This window comes from Haematobia irritans, chromosome 1 (genome assembly GCF_050003625.1).
Source record: "Haematobia irritans isolate KBUSLIRL chromosome 1, ASM5000362v1, whole genome shotgun sequence".
NCBI classification, from domain to species: Eukaryota; Metazoa; Arthropoda; class Insecta; order Diptera; family Muscidae; genus Haematobia; species Haematobia irritans.
This window is the reverse complement of record NC_134397.1, coordinates 134,562,592-134,581,834: the sequence shown is the minus strand read 5'-3', so window position 1 is coordinate 134,581,834 and position 19,243 is coordinate 134,562,592. Positions and strand designations below refer to the sequence as shown.

General features: G+C 35.2%; 3 protein-coding genes and 1 long non-coding RNA gene across 4 annotated transcripts; 1 reads left to right on the top strand and 3 right to left on the bottom strand.

Annotated features, from left to right (window-relative positions):
• Window positions 1–774: 774 nt before the first annotated feature.
• Window positions 775–2,658, bottom strand: Dph5 (diphthine methyl ester synthase). Its single transcript, XM_075291700.1, has 2 exons — window positions 2,290–2,658; window positions 775–2,228 (listed from the first exon to the last, which is right to left on the bottom strand). The coding sequence occupies exons 1-2, from the start codon at window positions 2,422–2,424 to the stop codon at window positions 1,518–1,520; spliced, it is 846 nt and encodes a 281-aa protein (XP_075147815.1). The 5' UTR covers window positions 2,425–2,658; the 3' UTR covers window positions 775–1,517.
• A 767-nt stretch (window positions 2,659–3,425) lies between these two features.
• Window positions 3,426–3,810, bottom strand: LOC142221859 (uncharacterized). Its single transcript, XR_012718218.1, has 2 exons — window positions 3,697–3,810; window positions 3,426–3,639 (listed from the first exon to the last, which is right to left on the bottom strand). It is a non-coding gene; the product is annotated as an uncharacterized LOC142221859 (long non-coding RNA).
• Window positions 3,811–5,732: 1,922 nt separating this feature from the next.
• On the top strand, window positions 5,733–8,849 carry Brd8 (Bromodomain containing 8). The gene is made up of 4 exons (XM_075291698.1): window positions 5,733–5,888; window positions 5,950–6,220; window positions 6,276–7,791; window positions 7,859–8,849. The coding sequence occupies exons 1-4, from the start codon at window positions 5,788–5,790 to the stop codon at window positions 8,782–8,784; spliced, it is 2,814 nt and encodes a 937-aa protein (XP_075147813.1). The 5' UTR covers window positions 5,733–5,787; the 3' UTR covers window positions 8,785–8,849.
• Window positions 8,838–18,841, bottom strand: LOC142221857 (uncharacterized). Its single transcript, XM_075291699.1, has 3 exons — window positions 17,968–18,841; window positions 17,696–17,908; window positions 8,838–9,324 (listed from the first exon to the last, which is right to left on the bottom strand). The coding sequence occupies exons 1-3, from the start codon at window positions 18,513–18,515 to the stop codon at window positions 8,901–8,903; spliced, it is 1,185 nt and encodes a 394-aa protein (XP_075147814.1). The 5' UTR covers window positions 18,516–18,841; the 3' UTR covers window positions 8,838–8,900.
• Window positions 18,842–19,243: the final 402 nt, after the last annotated feature.

Genomic DNA, 19,243 nt, shown 5'->3' with positions numbered 1-19,243 from the left:
TCGAAACTGGTGTTTGAACCCACGAACCTGTGTATGCAAGGCGGGCATGCTAACCATTGCACCACGTTGGCACCAAGTTATAGAGAAATGAATTAAAAACTGTTTTGATGCCTTTTTAAATTCTGTCACACTTAGTTTCAGCATATTTGAAGAGTGGAGCAGAACAATGAAAACACTGGAGAATTTTCTTCAGAAAATCTATGTTTTAATGCTGAATCACGATCTGGAATTCATATTAATATTTCAATATTCTTCAGAATTGAGTAAAGGCGGAATATCACCAATTCAGCAGTTTTGAGTTAGGGTATGGTGTAGTGGATTCTGACCGATTATTTTTATTTTTTCGTTAAGATGGGTATAAAGTTCGAGTTTAGCCGCTAAAATCGGAATTAAATGAAGTAAAAACGGTGTAAAATTATTCCTCTTTGTTGCAATTTTTATTAAAACTTGATGGGGAATAGCCCAAAGCAATTTTCACAAATTTTATATTCTTTTTAATGGACTATTAGAAAAAAGTAATCGTTAAAAAATGGGGATAAACTCGAACTTACGAACCCAATCGTTACCAAAAACATGATTAATATCAAATAAGATGATAGATAAATAAAATATCATGGTCGATAATAGCATACAGCACAAAAATAATCTCTTACAGAAGACATACATATGATTTCAACCGTTTAGAACTTTCCCACAACATTTCCATAGTTTCAAGTTGTGAAATAATACTACCTGATTTGTTTCTTTTTGCATAAATAAACATACACTCAAAAATTTCACATCAATAGTTTCTTTAATTGTTCCAACTTTTTGTTTTTTTTTTGTAATAGGGGGTGTTTCAATCACATTCTTTTTGCTCTCTCAAAATATGACAAAATATATTTAGAATGTACGTGTAATCTTTTAGACCTTGACTTTGTTTTCTAATCCAAAACTATACCATATACTTTCTTAAATATTGCAACTACAATTACTTTAATATTTTCAAGATATTCATATATGTTTCGAGGTTTACTGTTTACCACAAACCACTGAAATTTCTATTTGCAATCACATTACAATTTGTGCATATTATCCCATGGGTACCCGAAGGATTCTTCTACTACTTTTAGAATATAAGTTTAAGCAATTTTGGATACAAACGAAACGAAGAATTACATTCTACTAGCATATAATAAACTTTCTCATCATATTGTGAGTATCTTTTTGTTTTTGTGTAAAAAAAAATATATATAAGTAAAGAAAAACAAAATTATAACTTCTGTTTGTCGAAGTGTGATTGCATGTAAAACTATGTTGATACATATATAGAGAGGGTAGAATACTTAACTATATTAAATCTTAATAACAAATAAATGGGTAAACTACTAAGAACCTTCATCATGTAATTGTTGGAATATGCATGTTAAGTAGGTCCTCCCTAAAAATATAACATCTTTTTTTGCGTACATCTAATAAAACCGTTTCATTTGTAAGCCAACTCTAATTGTGGATTGATTTGCTGTGGTAAGGTTTACCTAATGATTGTAGTCCTCCAATTTAAGTGTGGCAGCAAATTGTTGCAGAAATTCCACTTCCAGCGGATGCATTTCTTTGGCAGGTATTACAATGGAATGCAGGGGTCCTCCCATATCGGTGGAGGCCATGTCACGTAATGTGCTAACAACTATACGTTGGTTGTCATGTCCCACTCGAGCTAAACCTACACAAAGGGATTGTTCGTTCAATATGGTGTTGCGTTCCAGTGCGTCTTTCTTTTCCACTATGGCCAATAGTTGTTGGGCTGCTTCAGCTACACTCATAAATCGAGGAGGCATATACTCCTTTCGCCCTCTCATCAAAGATTCGAGTGTGGGTTCTTTGACCTTGATATCCAGCAGACAGAGAGTGTGCATATTATGCAGGCGATTGAGTTTAATCTTGTCATAGAAGCTATCAGGTTTCCAAGTTTCGTCCCAATATGGTATAGACACAGTTTCGCCAAACTTGTAAAGCTGAAGGCCACAACAACCAATGGCATTCATTATGGATGCATTGTGTATCACTTTATAGGGTATTTTCTTTTCTTTTGCTCTTAATATAAAATCAGTGTGGGTTGTAGCGCCAAATGGATCACCCACAACTAATAATGCTACATCTTCCTCCCCTGATCCTGCTAAAATTTCATCTGCTCCCTGTTCCACAAGGTCACGATCTGCTAGCAGCACGGGCCTTCCGTAAAATGCTTCCTACAAATAAAGTTAACCAATAAACAATTATACCCAAGTGTAATTTCAAGTTTTAACTTACCAACTCTTCCTTGGGACAGCCCAATATTGATGTATACATTTCTAAATACACGCGTGCACATTGTTTTACAATTTCAAGGCCTTTTACTGTAATGTCCTTGGGGTCCCCTAATCCCAAACCAATTAGAAAAAACATTTCAATGCTATTGATTGTGCTTGCGTCCTCGTGTCAGTAACTCTGCAATTTGCCCGTCACGCTCCACACTCTATCAACAGATCTTTGTTTGAAGCAAGTTGCACTTATATTTTATGTTTATTAATTTGATTTTTGTACAAATGAGATGTATTTCCCTTTTCCGCGAATGGAAAAAACAAAAATTCCGTCTACTCACACACGTGCTGTTTGCTTGTTGCTTTTTGACTTTTTGTATTCTGTTTGTATTTTGTAGATGTAAATGAACACAATAATGTCGGAAGACGTCTATCGAATGATTTTTTTTAAATAAAGGTGGCTAACTTCTTACAACAAATGTATGCACAAATGCAAGTTTTAGCAATATAAGGTAAGTACTATATTCAGTTTTAAGTTGAAAACCAGCATTTTTGGTGGTTACTTAATTTTTTTTTTTCAATCATTGAATCTTTTCCATGTAAAATTTAAAACCCCTTATTAAAAAATGAAAAATTGTGTTTCATTTTTTTTTGGTGTTTTGGTGAAAAACCGAAAATATTACTCACCTATACACAGGATGAGAGTAAATTTATTTTCAACATAAATTCAACTTGACTTAAAACGGCTCTCCTTCAATTCATTTTCAAATTGTTTGGGAATTACTCTCAAATCGGTAAAATGTTGACAAAATCTTTGAGAATGATCGGAGAAAACTGGAAAAACATGTGATTTTCAGTTCTTCTTTGTGCTGATTGTTTAAATGATTATATCCCTGCCAACATTTTTTGAATTTGGGGACTCTTTTGAGAATCCCCACTACGTCGAAAACAATCATATACGACATCAAAAACTCGTCGGAAAAGCGCCGTCACTATTGAGAAGTTGTACCACGCCAAGTTACTACAAAAATGTTTCGCATGAGTGCAATTATTAGGTGCCTTTATAGATCAATTTAGAACGACGCCAATAAGGGACCCTCCAAACAATCAGAAAAAGTGCATTTTAAGATAGTTGTAAAAGAATCATTGTGGTCGAGTAAAACACGTTTGTTTAGATATTTATTAATTTGATTAAACATTTACAAATTCTTAAAAATATAACATTTATACCACTATCACATTACATTTAACATAATTTTTGGCATTAATGATGATGTTGAGTTACAAGTAGCGAGTTACATGTTGCTGCGTCTATCAACCAGTGTTTTTATTCCATGGAGGCAGCGTGTCTGTAAAATATCTGAAAAACAATCACTTTATTCCATTTGGAAAATCACCAAATTGTTCACCAATATACCTTTCACAATTTTAAGCGTATAATATATGTTTTCAGAACTTTATTTTCGTTTTTATTTAATTAAAATATAACAAGCTGCTTGCGCTTGGCGTTTCACAAAAAAATGGCTTTTTTAACAGTAGGGATGGCAAATTACTTGCATGTACTTTTTGATGTACCTTTTCATGATGGTTGAAGTGACATTTACGAGTCTGTGGTAACGATGAGGTTGAAATGGAACTTTGAAATGCTGGCAGGGATATACCAGGTATAACATTTATACGAATAAAAACACAATGAACATTGTCTTAACAAAGGAATTCTGTTGATTTATAAGTTTCAATTACGCTATATTCGGCTGATTCTCCAGCAAAGACAATAGAGAGAAGAAGATGGGAGATTGGCTGCTGAGAACATCAAACCATTTACGGTGCTTGGTCCATACCCTGCCGGCAGTTGCTACCGAAAATTTCGTTAGCATAAATAGCAATGCATTTCTTATGGGAATGAAATTTTTCGCTAGAGGTGCATACCGGCCTTAAGCCGTGAAGGATTAAACGAAAACAGAGTACTCGTTTATCCAGGACATCTCCAAAAATATGCAACACTGTCATCAGCTGTTTAAAAACAATCACAGAAAAAAGTGAAATCTTGCATTTTTAATGTATGAAATGCTCCAATTAGTAATAAATATTTACTGCTGCGATTATTTATGACACTGTACCACTTTGAATTTCATGTTTTTCGAACAAATAGTCACGATAAATGGCTACTGTGAATTGATGAAGCGTCACTTTATCAAAATACAATCTGGCAACATCGGCACGACTTGCACTGATGAGATGTTCCCATACAAATGTTGCATCCAGTGCAAAAAGAAAACAGCCCTATTGTTAGAAGAGCCATTTTATACTTTGTGAAACTCCAAGCGCAACTAGCTTTTTATAAATTTTTTAAATAAAAACGAAAATAAAGTGCTGAAAACATAGTTATTACGCTTAAAATTGTGAAAGGTATATGGTGAACAATTTTCGACTTTCCAAATGGAATAAAGTGATTGTTTTTTCAGATATTTTACAGACACGCTGCCTCCATCGAGAATTAAAACACTGGCTGATAGACGCTGCAACATGTAACTTGCCACTTGTAAATCAACATCATTCTATTTTTAATGAAAAAAATTATGTTAAATGTGTTGTGATAGTGGTATAAATGTTATATTTATAAGAATTTATAAATGTTTAATCAAAATTTTCCTTATCAATAAGCTACCATCATCAAGAATAAATCATCCAATGATTTTAGTTTCTGCGAAAAGATTTGAGTTTAGTGACTTCTTTAAAGTTTGCCTTTAATTTTTAGTTTGACCAACCAATTATTATAAACTATTTGCAGTAATTTCGGTTAGTTGTCAAAATTTCCCATATTTTTCAGCACATTTTCAAAGATTTGTCAACTTTTTATCGATTTGGAAGTAGTTCGCAAACAATTTGAAAATTAATTTAAAGTGAGCCATTTTAATTCAAGTTGAAATTATATTAAAATGATGTTTACCATCGAACTGAAAAGGCGTTGCACTTGAAAAACGCTCGCCCTGTGTTTTTCCCCAATAAACACAAGCATTGGAGAAAAGCATATATTCAATACGCTTTCAAACATTTTTCAAAGAATTAGCTTAGAATTCACTTTGAGAAATTGTTGAGAAAATCACGTTCTCAACAAAAAAACAGACATTACCCTCAACAGTAGAATTCAACACGTTAGCAACAATTTCTCAACATAGTAGCAACAACTTTTCGAACTAAATTTAATTTTAATGCTTCAAACCCAATGGAAAATTTGTTGAAGGCAAGTAATATGCCAGGCCATTTGAACTAATGTTGAAGATGGGATTCACTATCAAATTGATATGGCGTTACCTAAGAAAAATGTTCATCCTTGGGTTTGTTGGGTTGGGTTGTTGGCCAATAGCTTTGGAGTGCCACCTTATTTTTTACCACGTGTTATGGGCCCATTACATATATAGGAAATATATTACTAATTTTCGATCTGGCAACACTAAGTTTGCTAAACATTACAGGATTAGTAAAGTTTTGCTGGATTGAGTTTATCATGACCAGTGTACAAATAAATCGGACGCCTCTGGATAAATGGACAACACGAGAGCAACTGGCTCTAGCGTCCGCAGTTTTGTCAAGTGGTGATCAAAATTGGTAACAATGATTTCGTATTACACCAACGAATTAAAAAGAAAACATTAACCTTTGTTTATAGGATGTCCGTCAGTCGGGCACTGAAAGTATTGTGTGGAAATTCCAAAGACACTTTGCATCCGCGTCCAGCAGATTGGTTCTCACAAAAGAACTGTGCCGTCCAGTATGGTCATCTTTTGGAAGATGTCGAAACACCCAAACGTAAAAAGCGGACTTCGGAAAGTAGTATGTCATCGTCGCCGCCGGTTGAAGCACCAACGGAAGCGGTCTTACGAAGGTTGACAGAAGAAAGAATGCAGGAACTAAAGCTGGAACTGAGGAAAGAACAAGAGGTAATTAAAATATATATTTATAGTTCAAGGTAATTATTCATTTCTTTTCATGCAGGAATATGCAAAACTAGTAGGGGAAATCAAAGCCATACAATCCGGTAATGTGGATGATGAGCAACTACTTGAAATGTGGAATGATATTGAAAAAGAACAGGATATGATAAGAATCGAAGAAATGCGAATGGAAAACCAAATGAGGGAAAGAGAATTACGCAAACAGGATCTTCAGAGATCGTGGCGTTCAGGGGGAGCAATTCCAAGCAACTCTTCATCATCCAGCTCTATGAAATCATCTACCGATACCACTGCTGTTGATATGGATGTTGAAGATATCATAGGCTCAACTAAACCGCAGACACCAACTTCAATTCAAGTACCACCTGGAACATCTCCTTTGTTGTCGTCGCTTTTAAAATCGCCCACATCATCTACACCTACGAATAATGTGGTATCATCGTCCGCTCGAGCTTCTGCACCTACTATAACCACACTTTTAACGGGCGGATCAATACCTAATAATAATCAACCTGCAATAATCCCCTCCAGGGATACAGCAGTGCAGCTTTTGGCAAGGCCTCTTAGTGGACCTCCCGTAGATACAATTTCATTACCTAGTTCTACTCAACAAAATCTCTTGAGTCCATCGCAATCAGCGCCAACTTTATCAATGCTTTTAGAGAAGAATAAATCACCATCGGTCATTGCAGCGGAAACAAAAAATGTGGATTTGTGTTCAGTAAAGGACAATGAAACAACTTTGGAAAATGATTCCAACAATGAATCTATCCCAATGGATATTGAAGAAGAATTGCCAACAACTTCTCGAATTGAACAAGATACTGACTTGCAGTCCGACGATATTGATGATACAGATCCAAATGAAGAACAGCAGCTAATGGAGGTATTTAAAAATATTGGCAATATAGAGGAACTGGATATTGATGTATCAGCGGTTATCAATGAAGAAGTTGATTTTCTTAAGGGCGTAGATGAAGAGGATGCAGCTATAGAAGATAATGACCTTGGACAAAAATTGGAGGACAATGAAGTAAGTGCTTCAAATACTAAAGATATTCAGGAGACCCCAACAGATGGCATGGAAGATAATGCTGGTCAAAACATTGAGGCAAAAGTTGATCTCATATCAAGTGATGATTCTAATGATAATTTGCCATTGGCCGCTGTAGCTTCGTTGAGCTCCTCCAAAGATCGCTTGAATGAGTCATCCAACGAAAGTAGTTTTTTAAAGGAAGAAGGTGAATCTGCCTTTCCAAAAAACGAAGCAGACGACCAAGTAGATTTAGAAAATGAGTCTACTACTGTGGCAATAAAGCAAGAAATGTTGGACGAGCATGAAGCCGAACAATTGACAACTGATTCATGTAATGATGAGGGGGAGAAAATTGAATCCATGGAAGATAACAAAAACGAAGATGTCTTTGTTATGCCCAATGTCGAGGAAGGAAAGAGCATCATTATGGTAAAATCCGAAAACGAAGAAAATCATATTGGTGATAATGCTCAAGAACAGGGAGATTCTAAAACATTTAGTGAAACCTCGGAAACAAACGGTAATTATAGCAGAATTAGCAAAAACTACTATAAATTTATAAATTAATGTTTTTTTTTTCATTTTAGCCGAATCGGATCATCCATCAGAACAAAGTGAAAGTAATGAACACCAATCATCATCGGTAGTAATTTTACAACCACCACCAGCAATCTCCATTGCCGATACCGATGAAAACTCTTCATCAACTGACATAAGCGTGCAAACTCGCAAAGATGAAAAAGTCATAACCAAAAGACAATCTATACATCAAAGAAAAAGTCCTAACGATGCAAAAACCGATGATGATATGCCAAATCCATTTACACAAATGGTAGGTCCCAGTAGTAGTGGCGGTAATTTAACTCCACGTCCAACTGCTTTACGCAAGTTACGGGATCGTGATCGATCCGAGAGCCCTATGATAGATGACGATGCCACAACACAAAGCGATCATTCGACAAACGCAAATCATCGTTCAAGGCGTCGATATTCTTCTACACCCGTAATTGATAGTGTTCCCAATTCTCCAGCATCCAGCGATCGTGATGAATCAAGAGATTCAAGGACATACAAGAAATCTTTGCTAAGCATTTATAATGTCTTACAAAATAGTAAACATGCTTCGACTATACAAAGAATTGTAACTGATGACACATCCGCATATAAATTGGAAAATATATGCTTAAAGCCCATCGATTTTGTGGGCATTAAGAGGAACATAGAATCGGGCAATACACGTACAGTTTACGAATTGCAAAGAGATGTTTTGCTTATGTGTCAAAATGCTTTGTTCCTTACGAAAACCTCATCATCAACAACAAAGATTATTTTGGCTTTCCAACAGGAATGCCAAAATATACGAGAGTTTATGCCCAATTTCTGTGACCCGCAAATAAAATTAGATCGCGAGACAAGAGACACAAAATCCAGTGGATCGACTTCTTCTTCAACCGGTGGTGGCAGTACATCAAAAGGACGTAGTGGTTCTAGAAAAAGTTTACGTTTATCATAGGCCCCCAGGCATTAGCTTTAAATACGCATTAAACAAAATAAATTACATATTTATTTTAAAACATACATACATACATACAAATCTAGTTAACAATTGTTTTTCCAATGAATATTCAATTATTTTACAAGTAACAAGTTTTGAAAGCGACGAGAAAGAGATGATCGGCATACAGCTCTTTTTCGTGGACATGAGAATTCTCTTAAACATCGTGACAAACGCAAATCGCAATAACATAAACGTGCAGCACAGGAGTCTGGTCCACCCCATTCACCATGATCTATAGCACACAGAGGTTTGCCCCTATAACATTTCCACACATAGGGCACAAAATATTCAAGATAAGAAAGACAATTACTTTGTTCATAGCATTTGTCGTGTAGTTTACAGCATCGATCAATACCATCAGTTGGAACGCCATTTCCCAGAAATCCACAATAACAACCATATCCTTTATAAGAGAGAGGCTCACATCCAGTTGAACATTGTATCATTGAGTATAGACGCAATACATCACGTTTGTGTTTTGTTCGATTTGATTTCCTGCATAAAAAACTAGATTAGAGGTAAGTTCGTAAAAAAGTGTAGAATGTTGCAAATTTATCTGATCCACACTTCCCCAAATGGATTAGAAAAGTATTGTGTCCATTGATATTCTATGTTCTATGTAATGATTGAAAAGTTGTGGAACCAAATGGAAATTACGCCTTAATTATGCAGAATTCCATTGATGTTTACTTGAAACGATTGCTTTTCGATTTAATTTTAGAGCTAATATCTGACTCTGGCGTCTGCTAAATAGGCTGCCTACGCCTGCAATTTCTGGTCCTACAAACTACATTCGCAAAAAAATTTGTGTGTTCTTGGTACCCATGGTACACCCAAAGAATATTGTTAGTATACACAGCAAAAAAATCGTCTAAAACAGCAAAAGACTGCTGAAAAACTGGAACTGTTTGCTGAAATAGCAAATATGTTTGTTTTTTTAGTCTCCATGACCCTGGTTTAGTTTATATGAAACACCCAAAAAACCGTAGTCTATGGGTTATAGCAAGGAATATTAATGAAGGTACTATCAGTATTACAAAAACAACAATGTCAGCCTCCATGTGGTAAAAGCAGAGAAAATGTGGAAATGAATAAAAAAATTTTATTTTGATTTTTTACTATACTTTCATGCTATCCGGTGATTACAATTTTTTCATTTGAGCAGAACTTTGGTTATCAATATTTGCTTATATTTTAATGATGGTATAGGCGTAGCTATCAAATCTATCAAATTCCATGCAGTATTTCTTCAAACTATGATTATATATCCTTGAATTAAATATTCTGTATTCTTCCCATCTATACGAATTAATTGTTCCTCTTTTTGAGTTATCTTAACAATGAGCACACATTGTACACTCATAGAAAAAAAGTCTGTTAGGTTAGGTTAGGTGGAAGCCCGATGTATCAGGCTTACATAGACTCTTCAGTCCTTTGTGATACCACAGTGGTGAACTTCTCTTTGTCTGCTCAAAACAGCAGTCGATGTCTGCTGTTATTTTTTTGTACTTCAGGGTCTAACGAACAATTACAAATTTTTAGGTTATACATTTTTCCCTAAAGTATAGAAGTACTTTTTGGTACATTTTTGCAGTTGAATATTCTTACAATCTCCTAAATATGATCAGCAAACAGTTTGTTGGTATGCCTCAATTTGATAAATATTCAGATTTTTGGCAAATACTATTGATATTCATAAAATTTTGTTTTAATTGTGTTACGATAGCCCCTAAGTTGAAATTTGTATTTGTTTCAGCCAAACTAAAACCGGTTTTAGTGTAATCGTACTTAAAAAAAAGCAGACAATTTTTGCTATTTCAGCAAATAGTGACTGCTTTCCCTTTTTTAGCAGACTTTTCTGATTTTTTACCAACAAATTTCTTTGGTTGTAGCTTTCATCCCTTATGCGCCTTGCAGACTATAGGTTTATCCGGACGACAGTAGTCGTGTCGAACATATCCCATATATTGGCCACATTATAAGTTAAGTCCGACGGCATAATCAATACATATGGGTTCGATAACACATTTACCGATTATTAAGTCATCAACGAATTGTCGTATCGATTGGACAAACTGTAAGATTTTTTACAAACACAGACATTCCGTCCGGAAAAAAACTTAACATATAGTCTGCAAGACGCATTAGGAGAGCGTTGCTAGCTACACCAATGTTGTAAACTGACAATTGTGACAAATAAAAATAAATATTCAAAATAAAATTATTTTATAATTTTTTTTTTTTTTAATAATTTAAAATGATAACTGAAAACTACTAAATAATCGAATTGTTATAACGGCTACGATCGAAATGTAATGCCTGTGATGTTTAAGTTGATGATATAAATTTCAGCCTAATGATTGTTATAGCTGATTATTTACTTTAATTGATTTTCAAAACATACATCGTTTTTTGACCGTTTTACTACATACGTATGTCATTAAGGAGGGTAAGTGTGTACAATTGGAGGGAAAACCTTTGTGCTGAATTGTTGGATAACGGCAATCAAAGGATAATTTTTCTCTCAATATCCGTCAGATTTAATGAATAATGATAAAATAAAACGCTACTCAAAACCGAATTAGTTTTCTCTTCAGTTATAATTACGACCGAAATTCGCTGAGCCTCTGTTACATCCCAGTAAAAAAAGCGTCGCCAAAAATGTAATGAAAATGTTCTTTTTGGATCCGGAAGTGGTGCAAAATTGACGCAGAATCGATAAATTTAACATGGGCTTGTCATAGGTCCTCCATTTCAACAGCCGTTGCACTGAATTTGCATCACTTCTTTAGGTATGATCCGAATTCAATTTTTGGGATGTATATTAAAAAATTCTGTGGTATTTTGTCAAATAAATAATTTTTTAATTTTTAATGGATTCTAACGCTTTTCGGAATCGTTTGATCTCAAATATTTTCAAAAATGCACAATATTTTCAGATTGGATTTAGAATTTTTTCGGCAAAATTTAAATGATTTGTACCATTTTATGAATTCTTGCTATGTTTGCAACTTATTTGAAACAAAACAAGTAAATACACCAGTAAGTTCGGCCGGGCCGAATCTTAAATACCCACCACCATGAATCAAATATAATAGTTTACTTTGAAAACTAGCGGGTTTCTTGATAATAAGGGTGATTCTTTTGAGGTTAGGATTTTCATGCATTAGTATTTGACAGATCACGTGGGATTTCAGACATGGTGTCAAAGAGAAAGATGCTCAGTATGCTTTGACATTTCATCATGAATAGACTTACTAACGAGCAACGCTTGCAAATCATTGAATTTTATTACCAAAATCAGTGGCAGAAAATCCGCTTTTTTATCGACAAATTTTGTTCAGCGATGAGGCTCATTTCTGGTTGAATGGCTACGTAAATAAGCAAAATTGCCGCATTTGGAGTGAAGAGCAACCAGAAGCCGTTCAAGAACTGCCCATGCATCCCGAAAAATGCACTGTTTGGTGTGGTTTGTACGCTGGTGGAATCATTGGACCGTATTTTTTCAAAGATGCTGTTGGACGCAACGTTACGGTGAATAGCGATCGCTATCGTTCGATGCTAACAAACTTTTTGTTGCCAAAAATGGAAGAACTGAACTTGGTTGACATGTGGTTTCAACAAGATGGCGCTACATGCCACACAGCTCGCGATTCTATGGCCATTTTGAGGGAAAACTTCGGAGAACAATTCATCTCAAGAAATGGACCGGTAAGTTGGCCACCAAGATCATGCGATTTGACGCCTTTAGACTATTTTTTGTGGGGCTACGTCAAGTCTAAAGTCTACAGAAATAAGCCAGCAACTATTCCAGCTTTGGAAGACAACATTTCCGAAGAAATTCGGGCTATTCCGGCCGAAATGCTCGAAAAAGTTGCCCAAAATTGGACTTTCCGAATGGACCACCTAAGACGCAGCCGCGGTCAACATTTAAATGAAATTATCTTCAAAAAGTAAATGTCATGGACCAATCTAACGTTTCAAATAAAGAACCGATGAGATTTTGCAAATTTTATGCGTTTTTTTTTTTAAAAAGTTATCAAGCTCTTAACAAATCACCCTTTATATAGAATTTTAGGGGGTTTGATGACAAATTTTCTCCCAAGCAAATCAGTTCAACCCTATTCTACCTATGAAGACTAGATCAAATTTATGAGAACCAATTTTGTTTGAGTTTTAGAGAAATCATAAACATATCGTGTATATGATGAAATAACGCCTTGATTTGAAATCTTAAATCTGTAGATTTTTTCCGACATTATTTAAATGAATACGATGAGTAAAATCTTTCAATTTCAAGCAATTTTCATGATCAGTGCGCCTGTTATACCCTGAAAGAAGTGTTTTCTTTTATACCTCTAGATTTTCAATTTCAGGCAAATCGGATAGAAAATACAGTTTCTACACGCCCAAGAAGCAAAATCGGGAGATCGGTCTATATGGGGGCTATACCAAAACATGGACCGATACGGACCATTTTCGACACACCTCTTTATGGTCCCAAAATACCTCTAGATTTCCAATTTCAGGCAAATCGGATAGTAAATACAGTTTCTAGAAGCCCAAGAAGCAAAATCGGGAGATCGGTCTATATGGGGGCTATACCATAACATGGACCGATACAGACCATTTTCGACACACCTCTTTAAGGTCCAAAAATACTTCCCAATTTTCAATTTCAGGCAAATCGGATAGTAAATACAGTTTCTAGAAGCCCAAGAAGTAAAATCGGGTGATCGTGGGGGGGGGGGGGGGGTGGTTCAACTTAAAAAAAAATATTCATATAATCTCATGTGTAGAAAATTTTATTTATGCATAGGTATGTATACAATATTTTTATACCCACCACCATAGAATGGTGACGGGGGTATAATAAGTTTGTCATTCCGTTTGTAACATATTGAAATATCGATTTCCGACTATATAATGTATATATATTCTTGATCAGGGAGAAATTCTAAGACGATATAACGATGTCCGCCTGTCTGTCTGTTGTAATCACGCTACAGTCTTCAATAATGAAGCAATCGTACTGAAATTTTGCACAAACTCGTCTTTTGTCTGCAGGCAGGTCAAGTTCGAAGATGGGCTATATCGGTCCAGGTTTTGATATAGTCCCCATATAAACCGACCTCCCGATTTGGGGTCTTAGTGTTATCCAATTTTGTTGGTGTTATCCAATTTGCCTGAAATTTAAAATCTAGAGGTATTTTATGACCATAAAGAGGTGTGCCAAAAATGGTGAGTATCGGTCCATGTTTTGGTATAGCCCCCATATAGACCGATCTCCCGATTTTACTTCTTATTCAATTTATCTGAAATTGGAAATCTAGAGGTATTGTAGGACCACAAATACATGTGCCAAAAATTGTGAGTATCGGTCAATATTTTGGTATAGCCCCCATATAGACCGATCTCACGATTTTACTTCTTGGGCTTATAGAAACCGCAGTTTTTATTCAATTTACCTGAAATTGGAAATCTAGAGGTATTGTAGGACCACAAATACGTGTGCCAAAAATTGTGAGTATCGGTCCATGTTTTGGTATGGTCCCCATATAAAACGACCTCCCGATTTGGGGTCTTGGGCTTATAGAAACCGTAGTTTTTATCCAATTTGTCTGAAATTGGAAATCTACAGGTATTTTAGGACCATAAAGAGGTGTGCCGAAAATGGTGAGTATCGGTCCATATTTTGGTATAGCCCCCATATAGACCGATTTCAAGATTTTCTTCTTGGGCTTCTAGAATCCGAAGTTTTTATCCTATTTGCCTGAAATTGGAAATCTAGAGGTATTTTCGGGTCTTAAAGAGGTGTGCCGAAAACGATGAGTATCGGTCCATATTTTAGTATAGCCCCCATAAGAACGATCTCCCGTTTTAACTCCTTGGGTTTCTAGAAACCGTAGTTTTTATCTGATTTGCCTGAAATTGTAAATATTCTGGTATTTTAGGCTCACAAAAACGTGTATCGGATTAAGTTTTTATCGATCCATTTGGTAATGCCTCCATATAGACCGACTTCACTTCTTGAGGGTATAGAAGGCGCACTGATCATGAAAATTGCTTGAAACTCAATGTAAAATTTCTAGATTTTACTTCTACAGATTTAAGATTTCAAATCAAGACGTTATTTTATAATTTTCTTGCACACTTACAAGAGATGTTAATGATTCCTCTAAAACTCAAACAAAAATGGTTCTTATAAATCCAGAATCTGATATAGTCCTCATAGGTGAAATCTTTAAATTTATCTTCGGGAATATCCTCAAGTCCTCAAGCCCTCCTGAAATTTCAAAGGAAACCCTAATATTTGGTTCATGGTGGTGGGTATTTAAGATTCGGCCCGGCCGAACTTAGTGCTGTATATAAAGGGTGATTCTTTTGAGGTTAGGATTTTCATGCATTAGTATTTGACAGATCACGTGGGATTTCAGACATGGTGTCAAAGAGAAAGATGCTCAGTATGCTTTGACATTTCATCATGAATAGACTTACGATCTGCCACAACGTCGAATTTTCAGTGAATGGGCCCTAGAAAAGTTGGCAGAAAATCCGCTTTTTTATGGACAAATTTTGTTCAGCGATGAGGCTCATTTCTGGTTGAATGGCTACGTAAATAAGCAAAATTGCCGCATTTGGAGTGAAGAGCAACCAGAAGCCGTTCAAGAACTGCCCATGCATCCCGAAAAATGCACTGTTTGGTGTGGTTTGTACGCTGGTGGAATCATTGGACCGTATTTTTTCAAAGATGCTGTTGGACGCAACGTTACGGTGAATGGCGATCGCTATCGTTCGATGCTAACAAACTTTTTGTTGCCAAAAATGGAAGAACTGAACTTGGTTGACATGTGGTTTCAACAAGATGGCGCTACATGCCACACAGCTCGCGATTCTATGGCCATTTTGAGGGAAAACTTCGGAGAACAATTCATCTCAAGAAATGGACCGGTAAGTTGGCCACCAAGATCATGCGATTTGACGCCTCTAGACTATTTTTTGTGGGGCTACGTCAAGTCTAAAGTCTACAGAAATAAGCCAGCAACTATTCCAGCTTTGGAAGACAACATTTCCGAAGAAATTCGGGCTATTCCGGCCGAAATGCTCGAAAAAGTTGCCCAAAATTGGACTTTCCGAATGGACCACCTAAGACGCAGCCGCGGTCAACATTTAAATGAAATTATCTTCAAAAAGTAAATGTCATGGACCAATCTAACGTTTCAAATAAAGAACCGATGAGATTTTGCAAATTTTATGCGTTTTTTTTTTTTAAAAGTTATCAAGCTCTTAACAAATCACCCTTTACTTGTTATAATATTAAATTGAGCCGACGGACTTTTTGGGCAGCAAATAAATCAATGACTTCTTCAGCGGCACATTTATTCGGCGATGAACCGACATTAATGCCAATCCTTTGGGTCTACTCTCGCTAGTCGAATTTCTAAGATACGTCTTTAATCTCTTCATTGTTGCAAATGAACGTTCGGATGAGCACGTAGTAACTGCAGGGATGGAAAATGCAGTACTATAGTACTTTTTTTAAACCTTTTTCACCCCGGTCAGTATCGTAGTACCCCCGGGAATGATTTAGTACTTTTGTGTAGACATTTTTGAGTCGATATCAGATTTATGGTACAATAGCTTTGACAAAATATTTTAATATTTTGAGAAAGTCTTTATCAACCTTATTTGCTAATAGTCTTTTAAAAATATGGCAAAACAGACATGTTCATGTGGGAAGAAAATCTCGATTTTGTAAAAGACATAGTCAAAAACAGGATTTTATTGAACTTCAAGAAAGTTTTAGTCGAAAAAAGAATTCGATTCTATATTATCGATTTTTTATTTCGGTAGAAATAGTTGTCAACATTTTATTTCTATATAGAATTTTTGCAAAATTTTATTTTTATAGAAAATTTTGTCAAAATTTTATTTCAATTGAAAATTTTGTAAAAATTTTATTTCTATAGGAAATTTTTGCAAAATTTTATTTCTATAGAAAATTTTGTCAAATTTTTTTTTCTTTAAAATTCAGTCTCTTGACAATAATCTTCCAGTGAAATTGTATTTTCCATCCCTGAGTAACTGGCAAAGTGACCAAAATTTTTAAAAGAATATGCACGTTTGGAAAAATCTCTTTATTGCTTCAATCGCTGAATTAGGCAGGTTCTTTTCGCAGGTTTTGCGCCATTTCATTTACACACGTGTGTGTGGCTGTTTCGTTGTTGTTGCTATGGCCAAACAAAGCGAGTCATGTTCACAAAAAGATCAACAAACACACATAAAAAGCAGAAATACATTTTCCAAAAATGAAATTTGTGGTGCGAGAACAAAAATAATTTGTTTTTTTTTTCGACCGTCGTTTGACGGGCTTTTCAACTAGTATTCTATGATTTGTGGAAGTTTTATAGGTAAGCGTTTTTCAAAATAAAACCTCCAGCTTTTCTTCAACATCTTCGATAAGATTTTTCTATGCAGCTAAAAATATATATTTATTTATATAAAAATATTCATTCATTTCGGGGGGGGGGGAGGTTTGTTAGAAATTTTGGGTGCAAAAGTCGAAAACCGAACATTCGATTTTTCTCGATTTGATCTAAATCGATTTTTAGACTCATTGTTTTGTTTAAGGAATTGAAAGTTCAATGACAATCTCAACGATGATGATGATGATGATGATGATGATAATGCGATTTTGATTCACGATTACTCGAATTTTGACGACTGTTCCAAAATCACAAACATAAAATAGTATACATAAGTCCGAGTCGAATTCTGCCTCCTATTCTTAATATATTTGTAATTGCTATTTCTATCCAAAAAGAAGTTTTCGAATCTCCAGAACTGTTAACAAATATATCCTTACCTCAGCGGCCATTTCGTAGAGTAACCAAAAGGATCATTTGATCTTGCCAGAAATATATTTGCATCCATTTCTTTCATGAATTCTTCACGTTTCAATTGCATATTCATTTTAGATTCTGCAATGTCTTTTAAATACTCCTTCACAATAATGCCACCATGTAAATCTTGGGCTATCTCACTATGAGGATAATCATTTCCTATCTTCGAAGGAAAGCTAAAATAGAGAAAAAAACAATTATTGTGTTGAATATTTTATATAATTTGCTTAAGAACCTCTGACTGAAATTTAAAGGATTCGCAATATCTCCATGCCAACCGTTCAATCCCAAATTAGACCAGGGATCATCATTCAGATCTTGTTGATCAATTTTCTCCATTTCCTTTTTCATCAAGTGACTTATATTTTCATTCATTGGAGCTCGGGATAAGCGAAATCTACGTAGAATCATATAAGAATGCGTTAGATTGGGGAATGTTGGTTCCATAAATTGTTGACGGTCCATTTGTAATATGCTATCGGTATGTACATGATCCTTATTTATTCCTACATGGGGCAATTTAAATACCATAGCTCCTGGCATTTTGGCATTTAGTAGTTTAAAGTTATACATATGAGACACTACATTTTCAACAACTTGTGAATTATTGGTTATAGGATAAAAGGCTGCTTGCATATCATTCATTATTACAAATTTTGGCATTGTTGCTGGGGCAGCGCCATAAGGAATTTTGTAAATTTTCGCACGATTTCCAGCACAAACAAAACTAATCACTGTTACATAATACCACATTAAAAATTCTTTCACATGCATAGTCATCATTATTATGAAATGTGAAATTTAAATAGATTCCTTCAATTTGTACAAAATGTACAATCTCTTTTACTTCATACACCACTGCTACTTTCGACGTCTTATTTTTCCAACGGTTAAATTCGAATTAAGCCAATAAAACATTTCGTTTATAAGACATTTGTTAAGTAATTGTATGGAGCCCCTATGTAACTGATGCAGTAGCGAAAAGCAGAAAACTCTGTTGGTGCTTCTACAGCCAGCTGCTAGTGGACTGGCCATTTCAATGAAACATAAATCCGCGCACCCGAGATAGTAGTAGCAAAGCGGTCATGAAAATTAGTGCTATGAACATCGGTGAGTTTGGTGTTCAACAAAATGCTTAAGAAGTGTGTAAGAAAACCATGGCAGTGGAACACCGACTCATAGACTCATAACTCTAGACTCGATGTCCAGCCTTTGTCTATTCAGCAGCATATGTCTTGGCGATCAATGTTTTGTCTGATGATGTTATGATGTTATTTGGTGTTTAACAATTGTTTTACTTCATTGCCATCACATGTATTACAAAATACAGTTTAATGTACTCCGATCATAATGAAGTAGTCAACATGTTTAACCGGCTCTATTTACATTTAATAACAATTTTGCGGAAGTAACCTAAATAATAATAGTAGTACATAAAGAATATTTGTAGTATTGGGCATTATTTGATTCGATATATTTAACGAACCATTTCCAAAGGCAACAAGTTCTCC

Excerpts from the sequence above, each read along its gene's own strand:
- Dph5 (XM_075291700.1), bottom strand. The coding sequence starts at position 2,424 with ATGTTTTTTCTAATTGGTTTGGGATTAGGGGACCCCAAGGACATTACA. Across the intron at positions 2,229-2,289 it reads GCTGTCCCAAGGAAGAGTTG|GAAGCATTTTACGGAAGGCC; the intron begins GTAAGTTAAAAC and ends CTTTATTTGTAG.
- Brd8 (XM_075291698.1), top strand. The coding sequence starts at position 5,788 with ATGACCAGTGTACAAATAAATCGGACGCCTCTGGATAAATGGACAACA. Across the intron at positions 5,889-5,949 it reads TCAAGTGGTGATCAAAATTG|GATGTCCGTCAGTCGGGCAC; the intron begins GTAACAATGATT and ends CTTTGTTTATAG. Across the intron at positions 6,221-6,275 it reads AACTGAGGAAAGAACAAGAG|GAATATGCAAAACTAGTAGG; the intron begins GTAATTAAAATA and ends CTTTTCATGCAG.
- LOC142221857 (XM_075291699.1), bottom strand. The coding sequence starts at position 18,515 with ATGATGACTATGCATGTGAAAGAATTTTTAATGTGGTATTATGTAACA. Across the intron at positions 17,909-17,967 it reads CCTTTAAATTTCAGTCAGAG|CTTTCCTTCGAAGATAGGAA; the intron begins GTTCTTAAGCAA and ends TCTCTATTTTAG. Across the intron at positions 9,325-17,695 it reads TCTACGAAATGGCCGCTGAG|GAAATCAAATCGAACAAAAC; the intron begins GTAAGGATATAT and ends TTTTTTATGCAG.